Source organism: Populus alba, chromosome 3 (assembly GCF_005239225.2).
Source record: "Populus alba chromosome 3, ASM523922v2, whole genome shotgun sequence".
Classification (NCBI taxonomy): Eukaryota; Viridiplantae; Streptophyta; class Magnoliopsida; order Malpighiales; family Salicaceae; genus Populus; species Populus alba.
Genome location: NC_133286.1, coordinates 20554311 through 20573582, shown reverse-complemented (window position 1 = coordinate 20573582; position 19272 = coordinate 20554311). Strand labels below are relative to the sequence as shown.

Genomic DNA, 19272 nt, shown 5'->3' with positions numbered 1-19272 from the left:
GTATTTCTTCAAAACAATATTTATTTGATATTTTAGCTGTCTTTTTCTGCACAAAGATGGGTTAACATCAATATAAAATGAGCAAATCAGTTGGCAATACATAGCTATATTGCCCTTAACTAGAACTTTCCATAGGATTTTAAGTGATTTTAAAACTGATGGAATTTAAACTCCTTTTTTTCCCAATAGATTAATTATTTTCCAAGGGATCACCGACATTTTTAGACCACCGTATTCTGGATATGGTCCTTTCACTAGGCTGGAACAGTTTTGGTTGACTGTTTTACATCTTAATAATGAATGAAGATGTCAGTACCGAGAAAACCAAAGGTACGAGTGAATGCTCATGGCATAAACTAGTAAAGATTCCAGAAGTAAATTTTGGTTAAGCGTGCAAAACTGTGAAGGTGACAGTTGATAAGGCAAATGTCTTTCGACTTATTTTGATACATCTAGTTGTAAGTTGTGGAAAGTTGAAAAGGGTGGAGTAGTCTTGGAGGTGGTATGTTTTCCTATTGCTTTTTTTTATTATTCAATAATTATCTAGTGCTTGCTCAAGGAAAACTAGGTTTGCTGTACGAATTAGCTCCGAGTATTGCAGCAATTTTTTAGTTAGATGACAATAACCTCTTGCCTGTGGGCTTTGTTTCTGGATGGAGTCGTCTTTTCATGAAAACCGAGGACTCGACCGGTGCGTCTCCTGGGTTTAAATCCTGCTTGCTTCCACCGTGAGGTCATTTGGGGAAGTGGGCCTACACCCTTTATTATGATTATGTAAGATGGCCGTTAAAATGAGAGGGCAGTCTTTCATTCACTTGAGAGCCTGGTAGAATGCGTTGGCTTGTTTTTCCATGTCTCATGTCCCGCTTTGGGGGACGATTGATAACGACACATCAAGACTTATGTTCATTTCCTTAAACATGTCATTGAATTTTTTTTTTAAATAATATAAATAATATTTTAGAGTTTCATCTTATAATTGAAGTTTTTGAATTTAAATTTAAATGGTTATTTAATATAATATGATATGATATTAAAATCTTATTGATCGGAGAAGTCATGAATTCAAGTCTCACAACTTTTATTTTAATTAATAAAAAATTAAATATAGAATAATGTCGGTTTGTGTAAATTTTTTAATATAATTTATATTATTTTTTAATATTTTAGATCATTTATGAAAGCATCGAAGCTCTAGATATGAATCTCAAGGAATTTCAGATTGTTTGATTGAACTTTGGATAGCAGGTTGAATTTCTAGGACATCAGTGCTGAGATTTGCTATTCGAAAGTTCATTTGATTTCCAATTCTCCGTGATCCTCTCCATGGTGAGTATTAAGTGATACTATGGTGTCAGACTGTATGAACAACACAGCTGATTGAACTTGGACAGCAAGTAATCCAGGAACTAAATCAATGCTGCTATTTACCTAGGTGCAAGATATGGGTATTGTAATTATTTTGATATTGTGATTTTAATAGTAGTTAATAGGGAAAAAATGATCAATCCATCGGGATAAAACTCGATGAAATTATTTATATAAAAAAATAAATAATTTATCAATATTCCAATGTTTTTATTATGATTTATTCGATAGATTTTTTTAAAAAACAAAGTTTTAGTTAACTAACATTGAAATTAATAACAACGAAGGAATATTGTGTGAACAAAAACCAAATTTGAACTTGGTAGGGCATTTTTGGCATAAATATTAGCATTTTGGAGATGGATATTTTCTTAAATCTCAAAGATGGTCTAAATAATAATATACGTTCAAGGTAGTAATCATAATTCACCAAATAATAGATTTAATTACTTGGAAGTATTTTGTTGAGCAGAATTTAAAGAAAAGATAGTTCCAAGAAGAGGTAAATTTTGAGAATTTTGAGGTGGAGTTTGGTTCTAAAGGAAATCCGAGATTTCCGAGAACCACCCTCCCAAATCACAAGTTGCTCCTTCGTGGACGAGACAGCCTATCTTCTAGCCATCAGAAGACATGCAGTGGATGGCAGCAAGATCACTAGCTCTATATAGACCAGTGTGCAGTGAATGATCAAATGATTCGCGGTCACTTTTTTTTTTTAATTAACTTGAATGTTTAAATTAGTTTGTATTTATTTTGATTAGTTTTGTGGGTTTTAAAATTAATAATTATGTAAGTTTTTAGTTGTTTTAAAATTTATAAAATTTAAATTAATAATTTTTTAAAAAATAGTTAGGTTAAATCTCGTAATTATCTTTATTTACAGGAGTGATGATAAAATAAAAAACAACACAAGTCCAAAGCGCTGATTCTTCAAATCGTACAGTTAATTTGGTATTGTCATTAAAATGATTAGGTTTTTGTTTATTGTTACAAGTAGGAGTAGAATTATTAGCTATATCCCTGATGCCTATCATGCTTTAAACCTATTTTTAATGTTCAAAAAAACTCGCATGATCCTTTTTCCTTGGATTTGCTTAGAGAATGTAAGGTAATATAAATTTGATAAATATATGAAATTCAAAATATTTAAATTTGATAATTAAATAAAAAAATCAAATAAAATTACTATAATCAATTAATTAACTGATTATTCAATTTAAAAAGTTTATTTTTGAATTACTTGGATTTTTAAAACTGCATCGAATTACTGGGGATGCATGTTTTTTTTCCCTTCCCTTTGTAGTTCAATAATATTTGTAGTGAAATGCGTGAGGTTTCGTTGGCAGGCACAGAAGAGGTTACAGAAAAGACATCCTCGAAGCAAATATTTCAGTTTGGCAAGGAAGTAGACTTTCACATTCATGCCACACACTGTGTATCATTCGATTGTACCAGCTCAAGAAGGAAATAGACAATGCAGAAGAGTCTTTTTGTATTTTTTTTTTAAGTGTTTTTTAATTAAAAATATATCAAAATAATATTTTTTATTTTTTATTTTTTTTCAAATTAATATAATTAAAACAATAAAAAAATATTTAAAAATTAAGTTTAAAAAAAATCTCATAAACGACAATCCGGGTAATTTTCTCAGCTTTTATTCTTGGCCCGGTGACTTTTGCTTCTTTTTATGTTAATAATAATTATATATATATATATATATATAAAAAAACGCACGCACCCAGAGGCCGGGAAAAGTTAGCACCAATCAATAACTACCAATGATGGTAGAATTGTTACTGTTATAAATTTATTTTTATAAATTTGCATATTGTTTGTTTCAAAAATGTAAAGGATTACAATTATTTTTGTATATTTTTATATTTAGTTAGTGTTTTAAATTTATTTTTTTACTATAAATCTAATATAAATATTTTTTAGTTAGCAGTATAACTTTTTATAATAATTTCTAATTTAGAAAATATAATATTTTTACTATTATAATACTACAAATACAAAATTTTAAGATTAAGTTGATGGTTATAGATTTTGATTTTGATTTTTTATAAAAAAAAGTATAATCTTGATGTTTTTTTAAAAAAAATTCATTTTCATTCCTAATAAATCAACATGTTTTTTTCATTCTCCGTAAAATATTTAAAAGAAAAACTTAAAAAAGAAAACGAACTTTTTTCTAAAAAAAAAAATAAACAAACCAAGAAATTGACAGCTTGCCTTGATGCTGATGGGAGATGACGAGGAAGGATAAGATTTGATCCATCGTGAATTAAGATTGGCTCAGGAGATTAGAGTACGATTGGCAAAGGGTGCACTGACTGCATTGTCCAGCCAACAATACGAGATTATGACAAATATTATTTTTTAAAATATTATTTTATTTTAAAATATATTAAAATAATATAATAATTCAAAATAATCTTTTTTATTTTAATACCGCTCTATTAAAATAATTTAAAAATATTAAAAAATAATTTAAAACTTTAAAAAAATCAAAAGTTTTTAAAAACACCGTGTAGATGCTCTTCGCTGATCTGCCCTTTGTCTGCGCTTGAAAGGACAGCAGGAGCAGTAGCAGGTAGGAATCGTACTTCAAATTTGTTTCCATTTAATGAAAAGCCTGCAAGCTCAAAAGGGTTCTGTGTGTGTGAAAAAACAAATATGTCATTTGAAGGTGATTTTGAGAGTTAAATGGTGGATTTTTAAAATATATTTTGTTTGAAAATGTATTAGAATAATTATTTTTTAAAAAACTATTTTTAATTTTAACATATTAAAATAATAAAAAATATTTTTTTAAAAAATAAAAAATTTTAAAAACATGTTTTCAACTATGTTTTTTAACACTATCTTCCTGCCATTAATTAACAATATTTTTTATTAAAAAAAATTATTTAAAAAAAAAATATTAGGAATGGTGGATCATGTGAGTTTTCTGGAGTTTCGTAACTTCTATACATTTTATGGAGTTTCGCAACTTCTATATTTGAATGTTTTTTAAAAATATATTTTATTTGAAAAAATATTAATGCTTTTAACATGCTAAAATTAAAAATTTTAAAAATATTTTAATATATTAAAAAATATTTTTAAAAAAATACTATTTTAAACATACATAAAAAAAAGAAATAGAGAGGAACATGGAAAATAAAATCAAGGGGTAAACTGATGGCTGAGCGGAATACCATCAAATCACTACCGTGTTGTTCAAAACATAAAGAAACCAGGTGAAAGCAGAAAAGGGAAAAGAAAAGAAAAGATAAGGATGAATTAAAGTTTAATTTTAATAAAAAATATAAGATCGATATAGGTTGACCACAATTCTCACGACTGTAGAAAAACAAAAAAAAGAAGCAAAGCACACGATTGTAGCATACTATATAATTGGTGCAAATCCCCTTTCATAAAAAAAAAATTAGTAAAAAATTAATTGTTTTTATGTGTTTTGAATTCTTTTACCATGTTAATTTCAAAAATATTTTTTAAAAAAATAAAATAAATATTACTTTGATATATTTCAATATAAAAAACATTTTAAAAAACAATCAAAATCACTCCCAAATAAAAACGCTCATTATTAAAAAAATCTTTTGATTTGATTTTTTAAAAATAAAAACTCATAATTCTTCAGAATAATTTCAGAGAATTTTAGAAAATATAAAAAAATTTCAAAAATCTTTCCAAGCTGAAATGCACATACTATATAACGTAGATATCGACAATTTCTCAATGTTTAGGATTTGTTTAGAAGTCAATAAATGTAGTACATTTAGCTGTCAGTATGTGTACGTCTCATGGGTTAGGGATTTTATAAGAATGATCAATACTTGTCTCCAGCTCAAATTCTTTAAAGCATATTTTGACATTGGATCGATAAAATTCAAATTGGATTTAATTTGGATTTCTCAAAATATAATTTTAAAAGCATTCATCAAGAATTAAAAAAACTATTTCATGTGCTGGAATTTGAAGATAATTCCAGTAATTCAATAAATTTTATAAAATGAAAAACTTTAACTATGCTTGTACCGATTCCACTCCCTCTTTGATTTATGTTTTGATTTTCGTTTTAAGAGTTATTTTACATTTAAAATATATTAGATTAACATTATTTTAGTGTTTTTTAATAATTCTGAAATATTGATGTAAAATCTTTTTTAAAAAATTATCATACATTACAGTGCCAAACACACATTTAATACAACCAGACTATTACTCCTACCAATAAAATAAACAAAAGATAAGTTAATCTGACAAAATAAACAATAAATATTTTGATAAAAAAACCAAATCATAAATTAACTCAAATTTTTTATCTATTTTTTTTAAAAAAATCCTTAAACATGTTACAAATGTAACAACACTAGGTCAAGGGTTGCTCCGGTAAATAAGTAGTTGGAGATTCCAGTTGGTAGCTGGTGTGAAAAACGCTCCCATGTCCCATCCCAGCTACCGGAAGCAAGATAGCAAAAGACACCATTCCCGTAATTTACAGTGAATGTTTCCAAAGTGAGATCTTATACCAGTACTGGTAATTAAGCAGCGAAGGGGGCGAAAATGTTACGAGTAGGAGTAGAATTATTAGCTAAATCATTGATGCCTCTCATACTTTAAACCTATTTTTATTATTCTAAAAAACTCGAATGATCCTTTTTTCTTGTAGATGCTTAGAGAATGAACATTTTTCCTTGACATCTTCAATAATATAAATTTGATAAATATATCAAATTCAAAATACTTAGACTTGATAAGTAAATAAATAATCAAATAAAATTATTAAAATCAATTAATTAACTAATTATTCAATTTTAAAATTCTATTATTGAATTACTTGGATTATTTAACCTGCATCGATGCTTGAAGTACTGGGGATGCATGTTTTTTTTTTCCCTTTCCTTTGTAGTGAAATGCGTGAGGTTTCGTTGGCAGGCACAGAAGAGGCTACAGAAAAGACATCCTCGAAGCAAATATTTCAGTCTGGCAAGGAAGTAGACTTTCACATTCATGCCCCACACCGAGAATCATTCGATTGTAACAGCTCAAGAAGGAAATAGACAATGCAGAAGAGTCTTTTTGTATTTTTTTAAAGTATTTTTTAATTAAAAATATATTAAAATATTATTTTTTTTTATTTTTTTTCAAATTAAGATAATTAAAACAATCCAAAAATATTTAAAAAATTAAGTTTAAAAGAAATCTCATAAACGACAATCCGGGTAATTTTCTCAGCTTTTATTCCTGGCCCGGTGACTTTTGCTTCTTTTTATGCTAATAATAATTATATATATATATAAAAAAAACCGCGCGCACCCAGAGGCCGGGAAAAGTTAGCGCCGATCAATAACTACTAATGATGGTAGAATTGTTAGTGTTATAAATTTATTTTTTATAAATTAGCATATTGTTGTTTCAACAATGTAAAGGATTAACATGCAGGTTGTGATCTAGTGATTGAAAGTACTTATTATCTTTTTTTATATCAGGGTTCAAGCTACACTTGTGTATGCATGTCACCCCTGCGATGCCTTACATGCTTACTAGACTTGCAGGATGTTCAATGAGCCCGGGGATTAGTTATGGTGCGCGCAAGCTGACCCGGACACTCCGAGTTAAAAAAAAAAAACAATGTAAATGATTACAATTATTTGTATATTTTTATATTTAGTTAGTGTTTTAAATTTATTTTTTACTATAAATCTAATATAAATATTTTTAGTTAGCAGTATAACTTTTTTATAGTAATTTCTAATTTAGAAAATATAATAATTTTACTATTACAATACTACAAATACAAAATATTAAGATTAAGACGATGGTTATAGATTTTGATTTTGATTTTGATTTTTTATATATAAAAAAATAAGTATAATCTTCATGTGTTTTTTTTTAAAAAAATTCATTTTCATCCCTAATAAACCAACATGTTTTTTTTCATTCTCCGTAAAATATTTAAAAGAAAAACTTAAAAAAGAAAAAGAACTTTTTTCTGAAAAAAATAAACAAACCAAGAAATTGACAAGATGCCCTGATGCTGATGGGAGATGACGAGGAAGGATAAGATTTAATCCATTGTGAATTATGACTGGCTCAGGAGATTAGACTTTAGAGTACGATTGGCAAAGGGTGCACTGACTGCATTGTCAAGCCAACAATACGAGATTATGACAAATATTATTTTTTAAAATATTATTTTATATTAAAATATATTAAAATAATATAATAATTCAAAATAATCTTTTTTTATTTTAATACCACTCCATTAAAATAATTAAAAAATAATTTAAAACTTTAAAAAAATCAAGAGTTTTTAAAAACACGGCGTTGTTGCTTTTCACTGTTTTGCCCTTTGTGCAGCTCCATTCATTAAATTTGCTCAACATTGAGTCATCGTTTAGCCTCGGTGAAGAGAGATATTTCTATTTCTATTTTTTTTTAATTAAATATATTATTATCTCTTTTATATTTGTTTTTATTTTTATTTTAAAACATTAACTAAATATAAACAGATTTATTTTTGTTTTCAAAAATTAGAATTGAAATTCCAAGCAGTGAAGTCGCAACAAGAGGTAATTCTGATGATTTTATGAAATGAAAATCTTTAACTATGCTTCTCACCGGTTCTAGTACTTCTTTGATTTTATATTTTCACTTGCGTTTTAATAGTTATTTCACATTTAAAATATATCAGATTAATAATTTTTTGATATTTTTCTATAATTTTAATATATTTTAATAAAAATGATCATACATCACAGTTTCAAACACATATTTAATACAATCATATTATTACTCTAACCAACTAAATAAACAAAAAATAAGTCCACCTAACTTGAAATTAAATTTCTAAAATACAACAATTCCTCTTTCTTTCTTTATAATTTTTTAACGAGGAGAATTCCTTGAAGAAATCAGGAATAATCCCACGAATAAATGTAAATTGAAAATTGTTTCTGTATTCGAATGACGCACCTTTTCGTATAAAATTACTTGGAATATCATATCATCATCACTTGGAAATGACCCCACAGCTAGCTTTTTTCTTAGGCGACACGCGTGTAGAAATTGACCGCCCACCTGATAACGAGTATTGTATCCTTCATCTATTTATATACAGAAAGATTGAAACCGCCATAACTATAATTTTCCTTTCTTGTACACTTGGTCAAAGATTTGCAAAATAAACAGGGGTTAAAAAATGGTTTGAAAAATAGCATTGTTTTAATTATAAAAAACATAATCAAGAATAAATATTTTGATAAAAAAACCAAATCATAAATTAACTCAAATTTTTTATCTATTTTTTTTTTTTAAATCCTTAAACATGTTACAAAGGTAACAGCACTTGGTCAAGGGTTGCTCCGGTAGCCAAGTAGTTAGAGATTCCAGTTGGTAGCTGGTGTGATAAACACTCCCATGTCCCATCCGAGCTACCGGAAGCAAAATAGCACCATTCCCGTAATTTACAGTGAATGTTTCCAAAGTGAGATATTATACCAGTACTAGTAATTAAGCAACGAAGGGGGCGAAAATGGGGGTGAAAGTTGCAGTACTGCCAATCGTGGGGATGATAATGGCAGAGTGTGCACAGGCTGGGCGTATGATAGCAGGCAAGGCAGCCATGTCAAATGGCATGAGTAGTTTCGTCTTTGTTCTTTACTCTAATACCATTGCCTCCACCATTCTACTCCCGTCTTCTTTGATCTTCCACAGGTCCTCATCTCTATCTCTTCGCAGACAGCACTCGTACCATAAAAGAACTGTTTATGCACAACTTACATAACTCTGTCAATCTTTTCTCTCTGTTTAATTTCCTTGCTCTGGCAGACCACAAGAGAGGCCTCCACTCACCCTGTCAATTGTCTTCGGGTTCTTCTTGCTTGGTCTTTTCGGGTTCGTACTTCTTGTTAGAATTGATTTCAGACCCTGTAGCTTTCCTGGGTCCTGTTTGTTATCCTGGGTTTGATTTGTCATCGTTTTTTTCAGTTGCTTGGGGCAGAGTTTTGGTTATGCTGGAATTAACCTCAGTTCTCCTGCACTTGGTACTGCCATGCTTAACACTGTTCCTGGTCTTACCTTCGTACTTGCTGTTATTTTCAGGTCATGTTACTACCAGTTCTTTAATGGTTGACTTGATTCTTTCATTTTCCTTTCTTGTTTTTGCTCAAAATACTAACATGAACAGGCCTGAAATGGTCTCACTGGGTTGTTTCAGGATGGAGAAGGTTGACTGTAGAAGTTACAGCACCCTAGCTAAATCCATGATTCTTTCATTTTCCTTTCTTGTTTTTGCTCAAAATACTAACATGAACAGCCCTAAAATAGTCTCACTGGGTTGTTTCAGGATGGAGAAGGTTGACTGTAGAAGTTACAGCACCCTAGCTAAATCCATGGGGACCATAATATCGATGGGAGGGGCATTCGTTGTTACTTTCTACAAGGGTCCCCTACTTCTGAAAGCACTACCTTCAGCTTCAAATTCATCTCACCTGGTGCTCTCGCAACACTCAAACTGGGTTCTTGGAGGATTGCTTCTTGCGGTTGATTGTACTATGGCTTCTTCATGGCTTATTGTACAGGTGAGATTTACCAAACCCTGATAAAAAAAAAAAAAAAAAAAAAACAAGCCTGTTACAAAATCTCTAAAAAAAGTACCAACAAATTCTAATTTCGTATCCATATTTCATGTTTCAGGCATTAATCCTCAAAAAATACCCAGCAAAGTTGATTGTAGTCTTCTTTTACTTCTTCTTTTCGACCGTACTGTCTTCAATAGTTTGTCTGGTCATGGTAAGAGACCCCTCTGCTTGGAGCTTAAAATCTAAGACAAGATTGGTTTCCGTCCTCTTCTCGGTACGTAGATAAAACCCATCTCGTATTCCAGCTTCTTTAGACATCAAACGTTAGCTTGATATTGTTGCAATACGCAACCAGTGACCTGAGATTTTAAACAAGCAGGGAATCCTGGGCCATGCTTTCCAAGTTGGTGTCACGACATGGTGTCTACAGAAGACAGGTCCTGTGTTTGTTTCTGTATTCGCACCCTTGGGGATTGTCATTACAGCTACAGCGAGTGTCGTCTTCTCCGGGGATGCTCTGAATCTGGGAATGTGAGGTTCTTCTGATCTTTTGGATTATGTTTATGATTGAGTTGTTGAAATTATGTAGATTCATTATATAATTCTAGCAAGTTAAACCCAATTAAATTCTTCTTTCCTGCCTTTGCAGTGTGATTGGAGCTGTGATAATAGCCTCAGGATTTTATGCAGTGATTTGGGGGAAGGCCCAAGAAGCGACCAAGAAGGTTGAAGACGAGGAGAGTTTAGGCCCTGCCTCATCCTCTCAAAAAGTCCCATTGCTGCAAAACAGAAGCAATGTTGATGCATAGCTATTGTCTTTCCTGCTACTTCCTGCAGCATCTGATGTGCCAACTCAAGGAAATGGACGGTCCATTTTAATCATTATGGGATTAATAAAATCATATTATGCATGGAAAATCTTCATGTCTTCATTCAGGTCGCCCAGCTTTAGGCAGGCAGTGCCTAGTTTCGTTTAGACGTTGATTGTAAATTCAATAGACCTTGTTGAATTGTAAATTCTATATTATGAAGGCATTGGATAAAAATTAGAATTTTTTAGTTTAAGATTATAGTACTAAATTGTATAGAAATAAAGAGAAAACTATCATATTTTTAAAAATATATATAATTAAAAAAATAACACGCCAACTGTTTTTTTAAATGTTAAAACCCGTCTAGCCAAATGAAATTTAAATATAAATTGAAAAAATAATTAAAATTCAAATTTAATTAGAAAAATAATTAAAATATTAGAAACAATATCTTTCATATTTAATTTCACTTGATAGTTTTTCAGACCTCGACTAATTATAACTTTCAGTTATTTTTTCAAACTTTTACGCATCAATATGTTTTTTCCCAATTGAATCTTAAACCTGATTTTTATTATAACTTTTAAACAATTAAAAAAAAATTGTCCGAAACATAGGATGTTCAAAATTAACTTTTGAATAGAGCTGGATTTAAGGAAAATAATGCTTTTTTTTTTCTAAGGCATCGGCCACTCAATAAGCCCAGCAAAAAAATGCTCCACGTTACCCCCTCAAAATCCACCACAAAAAACCCATCCTAAAAAATATCTCTTACACCCCCACCAAAATCTGTCTGTCTCCTGTCCTCTCACTCAACCTCCAACCCTGAAACCCCTTCAAGACACAGAAAGCCACAAGTTCCTGAGAGCTAACTCGAGTGCTGTTCTTTTTGAGGTCATCTCTGCTAATGGCTTGTGCCTCACAGGCAATGATATCAGCAAACACTTGCGCGCTCACTTCACCAAGACTTTTCAAGAAATACACGAACGGAAATAAGAGAAACTCGAAGCTTTTCACTATCAAAGCGTCCTCTGATGACGCTGAATGTAATACTGAAGAATGTGCCCCGGAAAAAGAGGTCAGTTCAAAAGAATTATTCACTCTTCTTGGTTACCTTATCTTTATCTTTATATGTTGATCCGGTCTTGGTGTTTTTGCAACTCAGCTATGTCAAGAAGTTAGATTTTTGGTTTTGTTTTATTAATTTCTTCAGATAGTCTTAATTGATTCATTGCTCTTACTATTTATTTGAAAGGAGAGTCTGGCTTGTTTCAGTTTATATTTCAGTATCTGTGCGTTGAGGCCTGTAAGTATATGTTTGTACAACATTGCATCATGTAGAGAAATGATGGATTGCTATTGTCAAATAGGTTGGGAAGGTGAGCATGGAGTGGTTGGCAGGGGAGAAAACCAAAGTCGTTGGGACATTCCCTCCAAGTAAACGCGGTTGGACAGGGTATGTTGAGAAAGACACTGCTGGACAGACAAATATCTATTCAGTTGAGGTTAGTAATCTTCAGGTTTTCTTATAATCAATCATCACTTTTTTGTTAACTTTGATCACTATATATGTTACTCGTTAATCAACAACTCAGAGCAGTTATGGCCGCTCTCGGCAAAGCATATTAATCCTATTGCCTTTCACGCATATTAACTGTCTAGAATCAATCCTGGCAGAAGCTGAACGACCCAAAGATTGAAATCATAAGTGTGCCTCATTTAGCTAGGAAAATGGTAATGTTCCAAGGGTAATGAGTTAACTCTATATCTTAACATCTGTTTCAAATGAATCAGTTTTCATCCTTTAAGTGGTCCGTGGTGGTGATTGTATTGCACTGGAGAGTTGATAACTATCCATCAACAGCTTTATCTGGGAAGGATTGTCTATCCTCTGAGTTGTGTTGCTTATACTGGAGTCCTGATATTAGTCGGCTCTTGCTTCCTCTTGTCATAAGTCTATATGTATCATAGCAGTCAAGATATGGATTTTCTATGGAAACCTACCGCCTCTAGTTGTGGCAGGAGATGGGAGTCAGATCGTACCAAAAACCAATCCCAAAGCCATCACCGATACTATAGTATGCTCCAAACCCATCTTCCATATATGTCAAAATTTGTTGGTGGAACCAAATTCATAGTAAACATGAATGCCTCTATGAATGTCTTCCTGCATTTTCTTTGGAAGTGTGCGAGGAAATGGTTGATTCATCAATACACCAAATCGCTTTCTCATCTCTGACACAACAACAGCATTGAATAGTATGGTGCTCCACTGTGATTTGATTTTTCTTGAAGATTTTATCACTGTCCTTTTTTTAGATTGGTTTATTTCCTAGCTTATTTCTCAACAAAACATGGTCATGGAATGACAGATGTTACTCATCTTTAGTTCACTTTACTGTGGCTTCATGTCTGAACAATGATATAACTGGATCGTTATTTTGATTTTTCCATCGCATTCCTTTCTGGCACGGAGCTGTACAACCAACATCTTATAACTTCAAATATTTTCAGCCTGCAGTTTATGTAGCAGAAAGTGCAATAAGTTCGGGAACTGCAGGTACTTCCGCTGAAGGTTCTGAAGGCACAGCAGCACGTGTTGCTGGCCTTGGACTCATTTCTGTAGCTGTAGCTTCATTTATTCTCCTCCTAGTTGGTAAGAACCCATCTAACATAACAACGGCGGAATACAAGGGACCAGCTCTCAGTTACTATATCAACAAATTTAAGCCAGCAGAAATCATCCAAGCTGCAGTGCCAAGCCAAACAGAGCCCCCCTCATCCATACAGGCAGACAGCTCCATGCCAGAAGTCCCCGAGATACAGGTTCAATCTGCACCAGAAGTTTCTGAGGTACCGGTTCAATCTCAATATGAACCTGAGCCTTTAACTTCAAGTGTGAGCAGTGCTAATTTGGCAAATTAAACTGGCTCAGTTTCTTCAACTGTAGAAACACAATTTTTTTTATTCTATACTGCTGATGTATACTCAGAAAACAATGAAAAGGCTGTTAACAAGGAGCTATATTTATTTAGTATTTTATAGCATGAAGGAAGACATCAAATGGTATTATGGTTTTGTTTGCAGTAACCAAAAATAATATCATGCTATCTATCTTATTTGTCAATAGATTTATTATCTTTATCTTCTGCATTAACTATCAATTTGATCTAATATTACGATAACCTTGAAGGAACTACATGGTTGCTCTGTGATCTGTTTGAATGTTCCAGCACTGGTTCTATTCTACCATCCCTGCATCGGAAATTCTTGATTTACTTGTTCATGGCTGCACCCCACTTCAGCAAATGAGATTTGCGGGCCTCATCCATATTTTCCCATAAGAACTTCATTTGGATCTCTTTCGATCAACAAGCAATTCAACAAGGGATGGGAAAAGAAACATCAAATATAGAGGAAGCTTTGCACAGCATAGCATGCTCTTTCTTAGACAGCTAATGCCTCAAAAGTAAAGGAGAAAACACCTGAAGATGGACTGCTGACTTTAATTTTTCCCAAAGAAGGCAATAGTATCAATAGCGAATTAGGGAGATCACCTCCTCACCATTCCTTCAATCTCTTGAATCCGTTAATAAGGCCTCCCTTGGTAGCTTTCAGCGCTTCTACTCTTCAGAAAACAGTCCATAGTTCACAAAGGTGTGGCTACCATATACCACCATTCTATCGTATATAACTGCTTGCGGGAAGTTTTAAGGAGGACTAAAACACGCAGACCAGTAGAACAAGTGGTCTAGGATCAAGAACACGATATATGATCCAGAATCATCCTTGGACTAGTGATAGTAAGTCACCAGCAAACATCTCTCGGCTGAAAAGTACAGAGTCATCACAAAACAAAATGTAACGAGTAGTTCAAGATCAACCCTCATATCCCCAAAACCTCACGACAAGTATTCTACATAAATGGAGCATAAAGCTGAATGAATATTGTCCACATGCGTATGTCATGATTGTGTAAGCGTAAGCCTCCATACAGAGACCATTGTTTTTGGTAAACTGTCGCCTGGCCCTGGTCACCATGTAGCTTTTTGTGAGGCGACATCCCATCTCCCGAAGTTATAGCACTTTAAAGACAAGATAGAACAGGTAAAAAGAACAGAAATCCAACGAACAGGACGAACAGGAAATGGAATTTGCAACACAGGCTAAAGTTTTTTGGAACTTTGAACTTCAATAACACAGACACATCATAATAACAAGCATGTCCAGCCCATCACAATCCTCAGATCAAAGGACTTCATCTACATGGACAAGAATCAAGCACATATCTAGTGTGGTCATAATTAAAAACCAAAAGATACAAGATCTTGCAATATGCTGAATAATATCAAGTCCATGGTGATATATAGAGCTATCTTTATTATCATGTGCGTCGTCAACGGCTCTGACAACCTCCAGGTATTTCCTAAGATCTTGCCTGCATTTTCAAGGCCATCTTCTCGAATCGCACCAATCTTTTTTGGGGTTTGATGACTTATTTAGAAAGTAGAAAGTACACAAACTATGGATCATCTTATTAGATTAAATATAAGAATACAATATAACATAACGTGCCCATCACAGTAAACAATTCCAAAGTAGGGAATCAACTGAATTCAATGTTTGTCATAAATGTTTGCCTACTTTTTTAAACTTTTCTTTAAGGCAGTAGTCGTTGAACATTAACTCCAAAGCTCTCATGCTATTAATTCTTTCCCGCGGACCCCGTTGGCCCTTCTTCTCTCCTTTGTTTTCAAATCTAACACATCCGATTTTTCTAAGCTTGTTCTAGTTCTTCCCAGACACGTTTAATCTTCTCTTTCTTCACTCTCTCAGGAGTCATGTCCATGGCTGATCCACCAGCGCTGGCCGTGGCGGGTAGTGGCCTCGGTTATGGTATTGCCATAGCTGTTAGCATCCTCGTCCTCATTTCTACTATAATGCTTGCTTCTTATGCTTGCATAAGGGTTAAAGGTAATGGTTTCGGCCGTAACAGCAGTAGTGATAATGGTGTTACTGATAGCTATGGGCCTCACCGGCATTTCACCACCAGGGATTCGATAGAGCTTATGCCGGCGGTGGTGGTGGGCCTGGACGAGCCCATTATAGAGTCGTACCCTAAGATGGTGTTAGGCGACAGCCGGAGGCTACCCAAGCCCAATGAAGGCCCATGCTCCATATGCTTGTCTGATTACCTGCCCAAGGATGCCATACGGTGTATTCCATATTGCAATCACTGTTTCCATGCTGACTGTATTGATGGATGGCTTAAGATGAATGCCACGTGTCCGTTGTGTAGGAATTCCCCAGCTCCGTCGAAGGATTCCACGCCTGTTGCTACTCCTTTGGCTGAGGTTGTGCCCTTGGCCTTCCATGCCAGGTGATTTTGTAATGAAATTATTTCTTCCACTCTCAATTTTTTAAGCTTAATTATTCCATCCTTCAATTCTATTTTATTTTTAAATTTTTTAGCCAGAGTTGAGGATTAGTATCAGAATAGATTTTTTTAAATAAATAAATATTATTCAATAGTTATTAAACTTATATTCATTTTATTTTTTAAAATAATTTTGATGGGGTTAACAATTACATTTTATTCATAAAAACAATAACGAGTAACCATTTATACGTTTCAAACCTCCAATTATAATAAATAAAATCCTCATTATTTTTCTTAGTTTTGCTGTAAATAATTTATTTTACCATGGTAAAAAATGTGAATTTAATATTGGGATACGGGGAAATATTTAGGTCAGGTTTAGTTAGTATTTCACGATAAAAATGACACATGAAGGAGAGTTAGCAATATATTTGGTTAAAAAAAGTGATAAAATAAATATAACTTTAAGATGATTTTGAAATAAATTTCTATATTTTTCAAATATAAAATGCATATAAAAATATCTTATTTATCCTCATTATTTACAGTACCAAATCATACCTACTTTAGAATACACGTAGTATTTACTTTTAATATATTGTAATTTATTTTATCCATACCAAATAAGGCAATTTCAGTTTGTGTTGGTATGCTAGATTTTGTAAGAAAGAATCGTGTGTTAGGGGTAAATGTAAATCCCGTGTTGAGATACGTGGATGTTTTACTTTAATACATACATGAAGAGGGGAGCTATTTTTAACCAATGAAAAAGGAGTGGTCACGCACCGTTACTATTTTGTGGGACCCATAGTGACCAATAAAGGGTGTATTTGTGCGTGGAAGTTGGAACAGAAGACACTTCTTACGTGGAGATTCTCTCACCTTTGAATCAAATGTCATGATCTGGTCGAGCAAATTAAAACTTGATTTGATTTATTATTAATTTAAAGGTAAATTGAAAATATATTAAAATAATATTTTTTAAAAATATATACATTATTAAAATAAACGATCAAAAAAATTTAAAAATATTAAAATTAATTAATTTAAAACAAGAATTTTTTTTTTTTAAAAAAATTAGAATCGCACGATTCAACTGAACCTCCAAATGTAGCCTTACACAAGCGACATGATGCATACAAACGACAGTGCTATCCTCAACTTTCACCTCACCCCTTTGGACATTTGGAATGAAAAGATGTTTTTTTTAAGAAAACCCAGATATTGCAATCTGGGTGTTTCTCGTTATATTATTTATTTTTTATAAGATTATTTCAGTTTTAATTAAATAAATACATGAATAAGTAGTTAATACCTTAGCCATTTTTTCTCTCCCGTCTAAGCTTTCCTCTCTTGGAAAAGGAAAACGACCCTTCCATTGAAGAGTGCTCGTCTTTCTCTTGTAGACCTGAACGTTTCAACAAACATGAAAATGAAGGAAGAACCAAAGACAATTGCTATTGTCACTATCATGACGTATACACAAAACGACTTGTCAACCGAATGCGTAGATCCTGTCAAGGTTTCGAAATCATGCAAGCTTACCTGAAGCTTCTTGTCAAGATCCCAGATGTTAACGTGGTTGGAGCTCACATATTGTAAAAGTTTAGGATAAATTACAATAATATAACAAATAAATAACATTTTTAAAAACTTGAGGATTTGACATTATTAAGTATTTTCCATGTAAAAGAAAATACCACAAAAATCTATTAAGGGTATTTTCCCATAAAGTTTTTTTTTTTTTTTTATCGATAGGAGATTTAAGGATTTTTTTAGTGTTTTTTTTTTTAACATGGAAGAGGTTTTAACTTTTCGAACCTTCAGGCTTATAGATCATGCTTGTAATCTCACAGAAACTCGAGGTTTACTGTAATTTATTCAAAAACTTGTCAATCAAATTGATTGGTTTATTCTAAAAAGATTTCTAATATGGAAATAGTTTAAAAATTCTTGAATGCTTTTCTAAGCGTACAAAAAATCAAATATATTTTTCTATTGGAAAATAGAAAAGTTAATATATATATATATATATATATATATATATATATATATATAATTGTGTTAATATACGAAGACTAATAAAGTTTTTAGGCTGGAAATGGATCGCTCTTTCCTGCCCTGAAAGCACCGAGTCTCTCTACCATTTTCTTCTCTTCTACTTTAGGCCCACCCATTTGGGTCCCGCACAACAGCAGTTGTTTATTCAAAAGATAGGAATGCAACGGGTGCTGTCAGGGCTCCACATCCAAATATTATGTTGGGCCCGAGGTAGAACCTAACTTTTTCCAATTTACAACTGACAATAACAATAATAATAATAAATAGTAATTTTACTCTTCAAATCAAATCTATTATTTTTTTAGTAGTAATAAGTTTTTTCTCAAATTTATTAGTTTTTTATATTAGAAAATTTAATTATACTCAAAATAATAATATTTATAACATACAAATAATGATATTTTTAATATTAATTATACTACAAATAATAATATTTTTTATATCAATATTGTAATTATAGTAAAAATAATTGAATTTAGATTTATGTTACTTGGTAAGATCATATGATATCTCAGTCAATTTGAATATGACCGGTTAGCAGTTAGCCTAAGCAAAATGTCTAAATTATTAACTAAGAATAAATTGTTAAAGATACATTTTAATTTAAAAATTATAAATAAAACTAAGAGAATAGATGGAGAATTCAATTTTATCCAAGATACAATCCACTGTGAATGGAAACAATTAAATCCTCATCTTTTTTTATCCATGAAAAAAAAAACTTTTTACCTAGAAGATGAGGGTATGATGGATTGTCTATCCAATTAGGACATTTTAGTCCTCATTTTTCTGGTTTCTATTGAGGTTTTGCTTTTTCTTTTTAGCATAGTTTTAAGCTAATAGTTTTTTAGATTTTATTCTTTGATTTTTATTTTATTGGAGATTAAGCTCATTATTTTTTATATTTTCTTTACATTTTTTGTTTTTTTGTTTGACTTGGGGTTATTTTAGGTCTTTTTTATGTTTTGTTCTTTTAAGATGCATTTTTCTAAAGTATTTTTTTAATTAAATAGAGTTGATTAATCTAATATAGACGGATACTCTTGTTTATTTTGCTTTT

General features: G+C 31.8%; 3 protein-coding genes across 4 annotated transcripts; all 3 read left to right on the top strand.

Moving 5' to 3' along the window:
* Positions 1-8720: 8720 nt before the first annotated feature.
* Positions 8721-11022, top strand: LOC118054751 (WAT1-related protein At3g28050). 2 transcript variants are annotated; one of them, XM_035066448.2, is made up of 7 exons: positions 8721-9093; positions 9208-9273; positions 9367-9480; positions 9596-9959; positions 10075-10233; positions 10339-10490; positions 10609-11022. In XM_035066448.2, exons 1-7 carry the CDS (start codon positions 8912-8914, stop codon positions 10766-10768), a joined length of 1197 nt encoding a protein of 398 aa, XP_034922339.1. In that variant the 5' UTR covers positions 8721-8911; the 3' UTR covers positions 10769-11022. The 2 variants fall into 2 exon arrangements, with proteins under 2 accessions (XP_034922339.1, XP_034922340.1); XM_035066449.2 differs by having other exon boundaries at positions 8722-9093; positions 9725-9959.
* A 509-nt stretch (positions 11023-11531) lies between these two features.
* LOC118054749 (protein MAINTENANCE OF PSII UNDER HIGH LIGHT 1) lies at positions 11532-13898 on the top strand. The gene is made up of 3 exons (XM_035066446.2): positions 11532-11849; positions 12142-12276; positions 13286-13898. Exons 1-3 carry the CDS (start codon positions 11679-11681, stop codon positions 13694-13696), a joined length of 717 nt encoding a protein of 238 aa, XP_034922337.1. The 5' UTR covers positions 11532-11678; the 3' UTR covers positions 13697-13898.
* Positions 13899-14787: 889 nt separating this feature from the next.
* LOC118054750 (putative RING-H2 finger protein ATL69) lies at positions 14788-17041 on the top strand. Its single transcript, XM_073407832.1, has 2 exons — positions 14788-15190; positions 15608-17041. Exon 2 carries the CDS (start codon positions 15613-15615, stop codon positions 16153-16155), a length of 543 nt encoding a protein of 180 aa, XP_073263933.1. The 5' UTR covers positions 14788-15190; positions 15608-15612; the 3' UTR covers positions 16156-17041.
* The last annotated feature ends 2231 nt before the right edge of the window (positions 17042-19272 follow it).

Coding starts and splice junctions, on each gene's coding strand:
- LOC118054751 (XM_035066448.2), top strand. CDS start 8,912: ATGGGGGTGAAAGTTGCAGTACTGCCAATCGTGGGGATGATAATGGCA. Junction 9,960..10,074: donor CTTCATGGCTTATTGTACAG/GTGAGATTTACC, acceptor TTCATGTTTCAG/GCATTAATCCTCAAAAAATA. Junction 10,491..10,608: donor GATGCTCTGAATCTGGGAAT/GTGAGGTTCTTC, acceptor CTGCCTTTGCAG/TGTGATTGGAGCTGTGATAA.
- LOC118054749 (XM_035066446.2), top strand. CDS start 11,679: ATGGCTTGTGCCTCACAGGCAATGATATCAGCAAACACTTGCGCGCTC. Junction 11,850..12,141: donor AATGTGCCCCGGAAAAAGAG/GTCAGTTCAAAA, acceptor ATTGTCAAATAG/GTTGGGAAGGTGAGCATGGA. Junction 12,277..13,285: donor CAAATATCTATTCAGTTGAG/GTTAGTAATCTT, acceptor AAATATTTTCAG/CCTGCAGTTTATGTAGCAGA.
- LOC118054750 (XM_073407832.1), top strand. CDS start 15,613: ATGTCCATGGCTGATCCACCAGCGCTGGCCGTGGCGGGTAGTGGCCTC.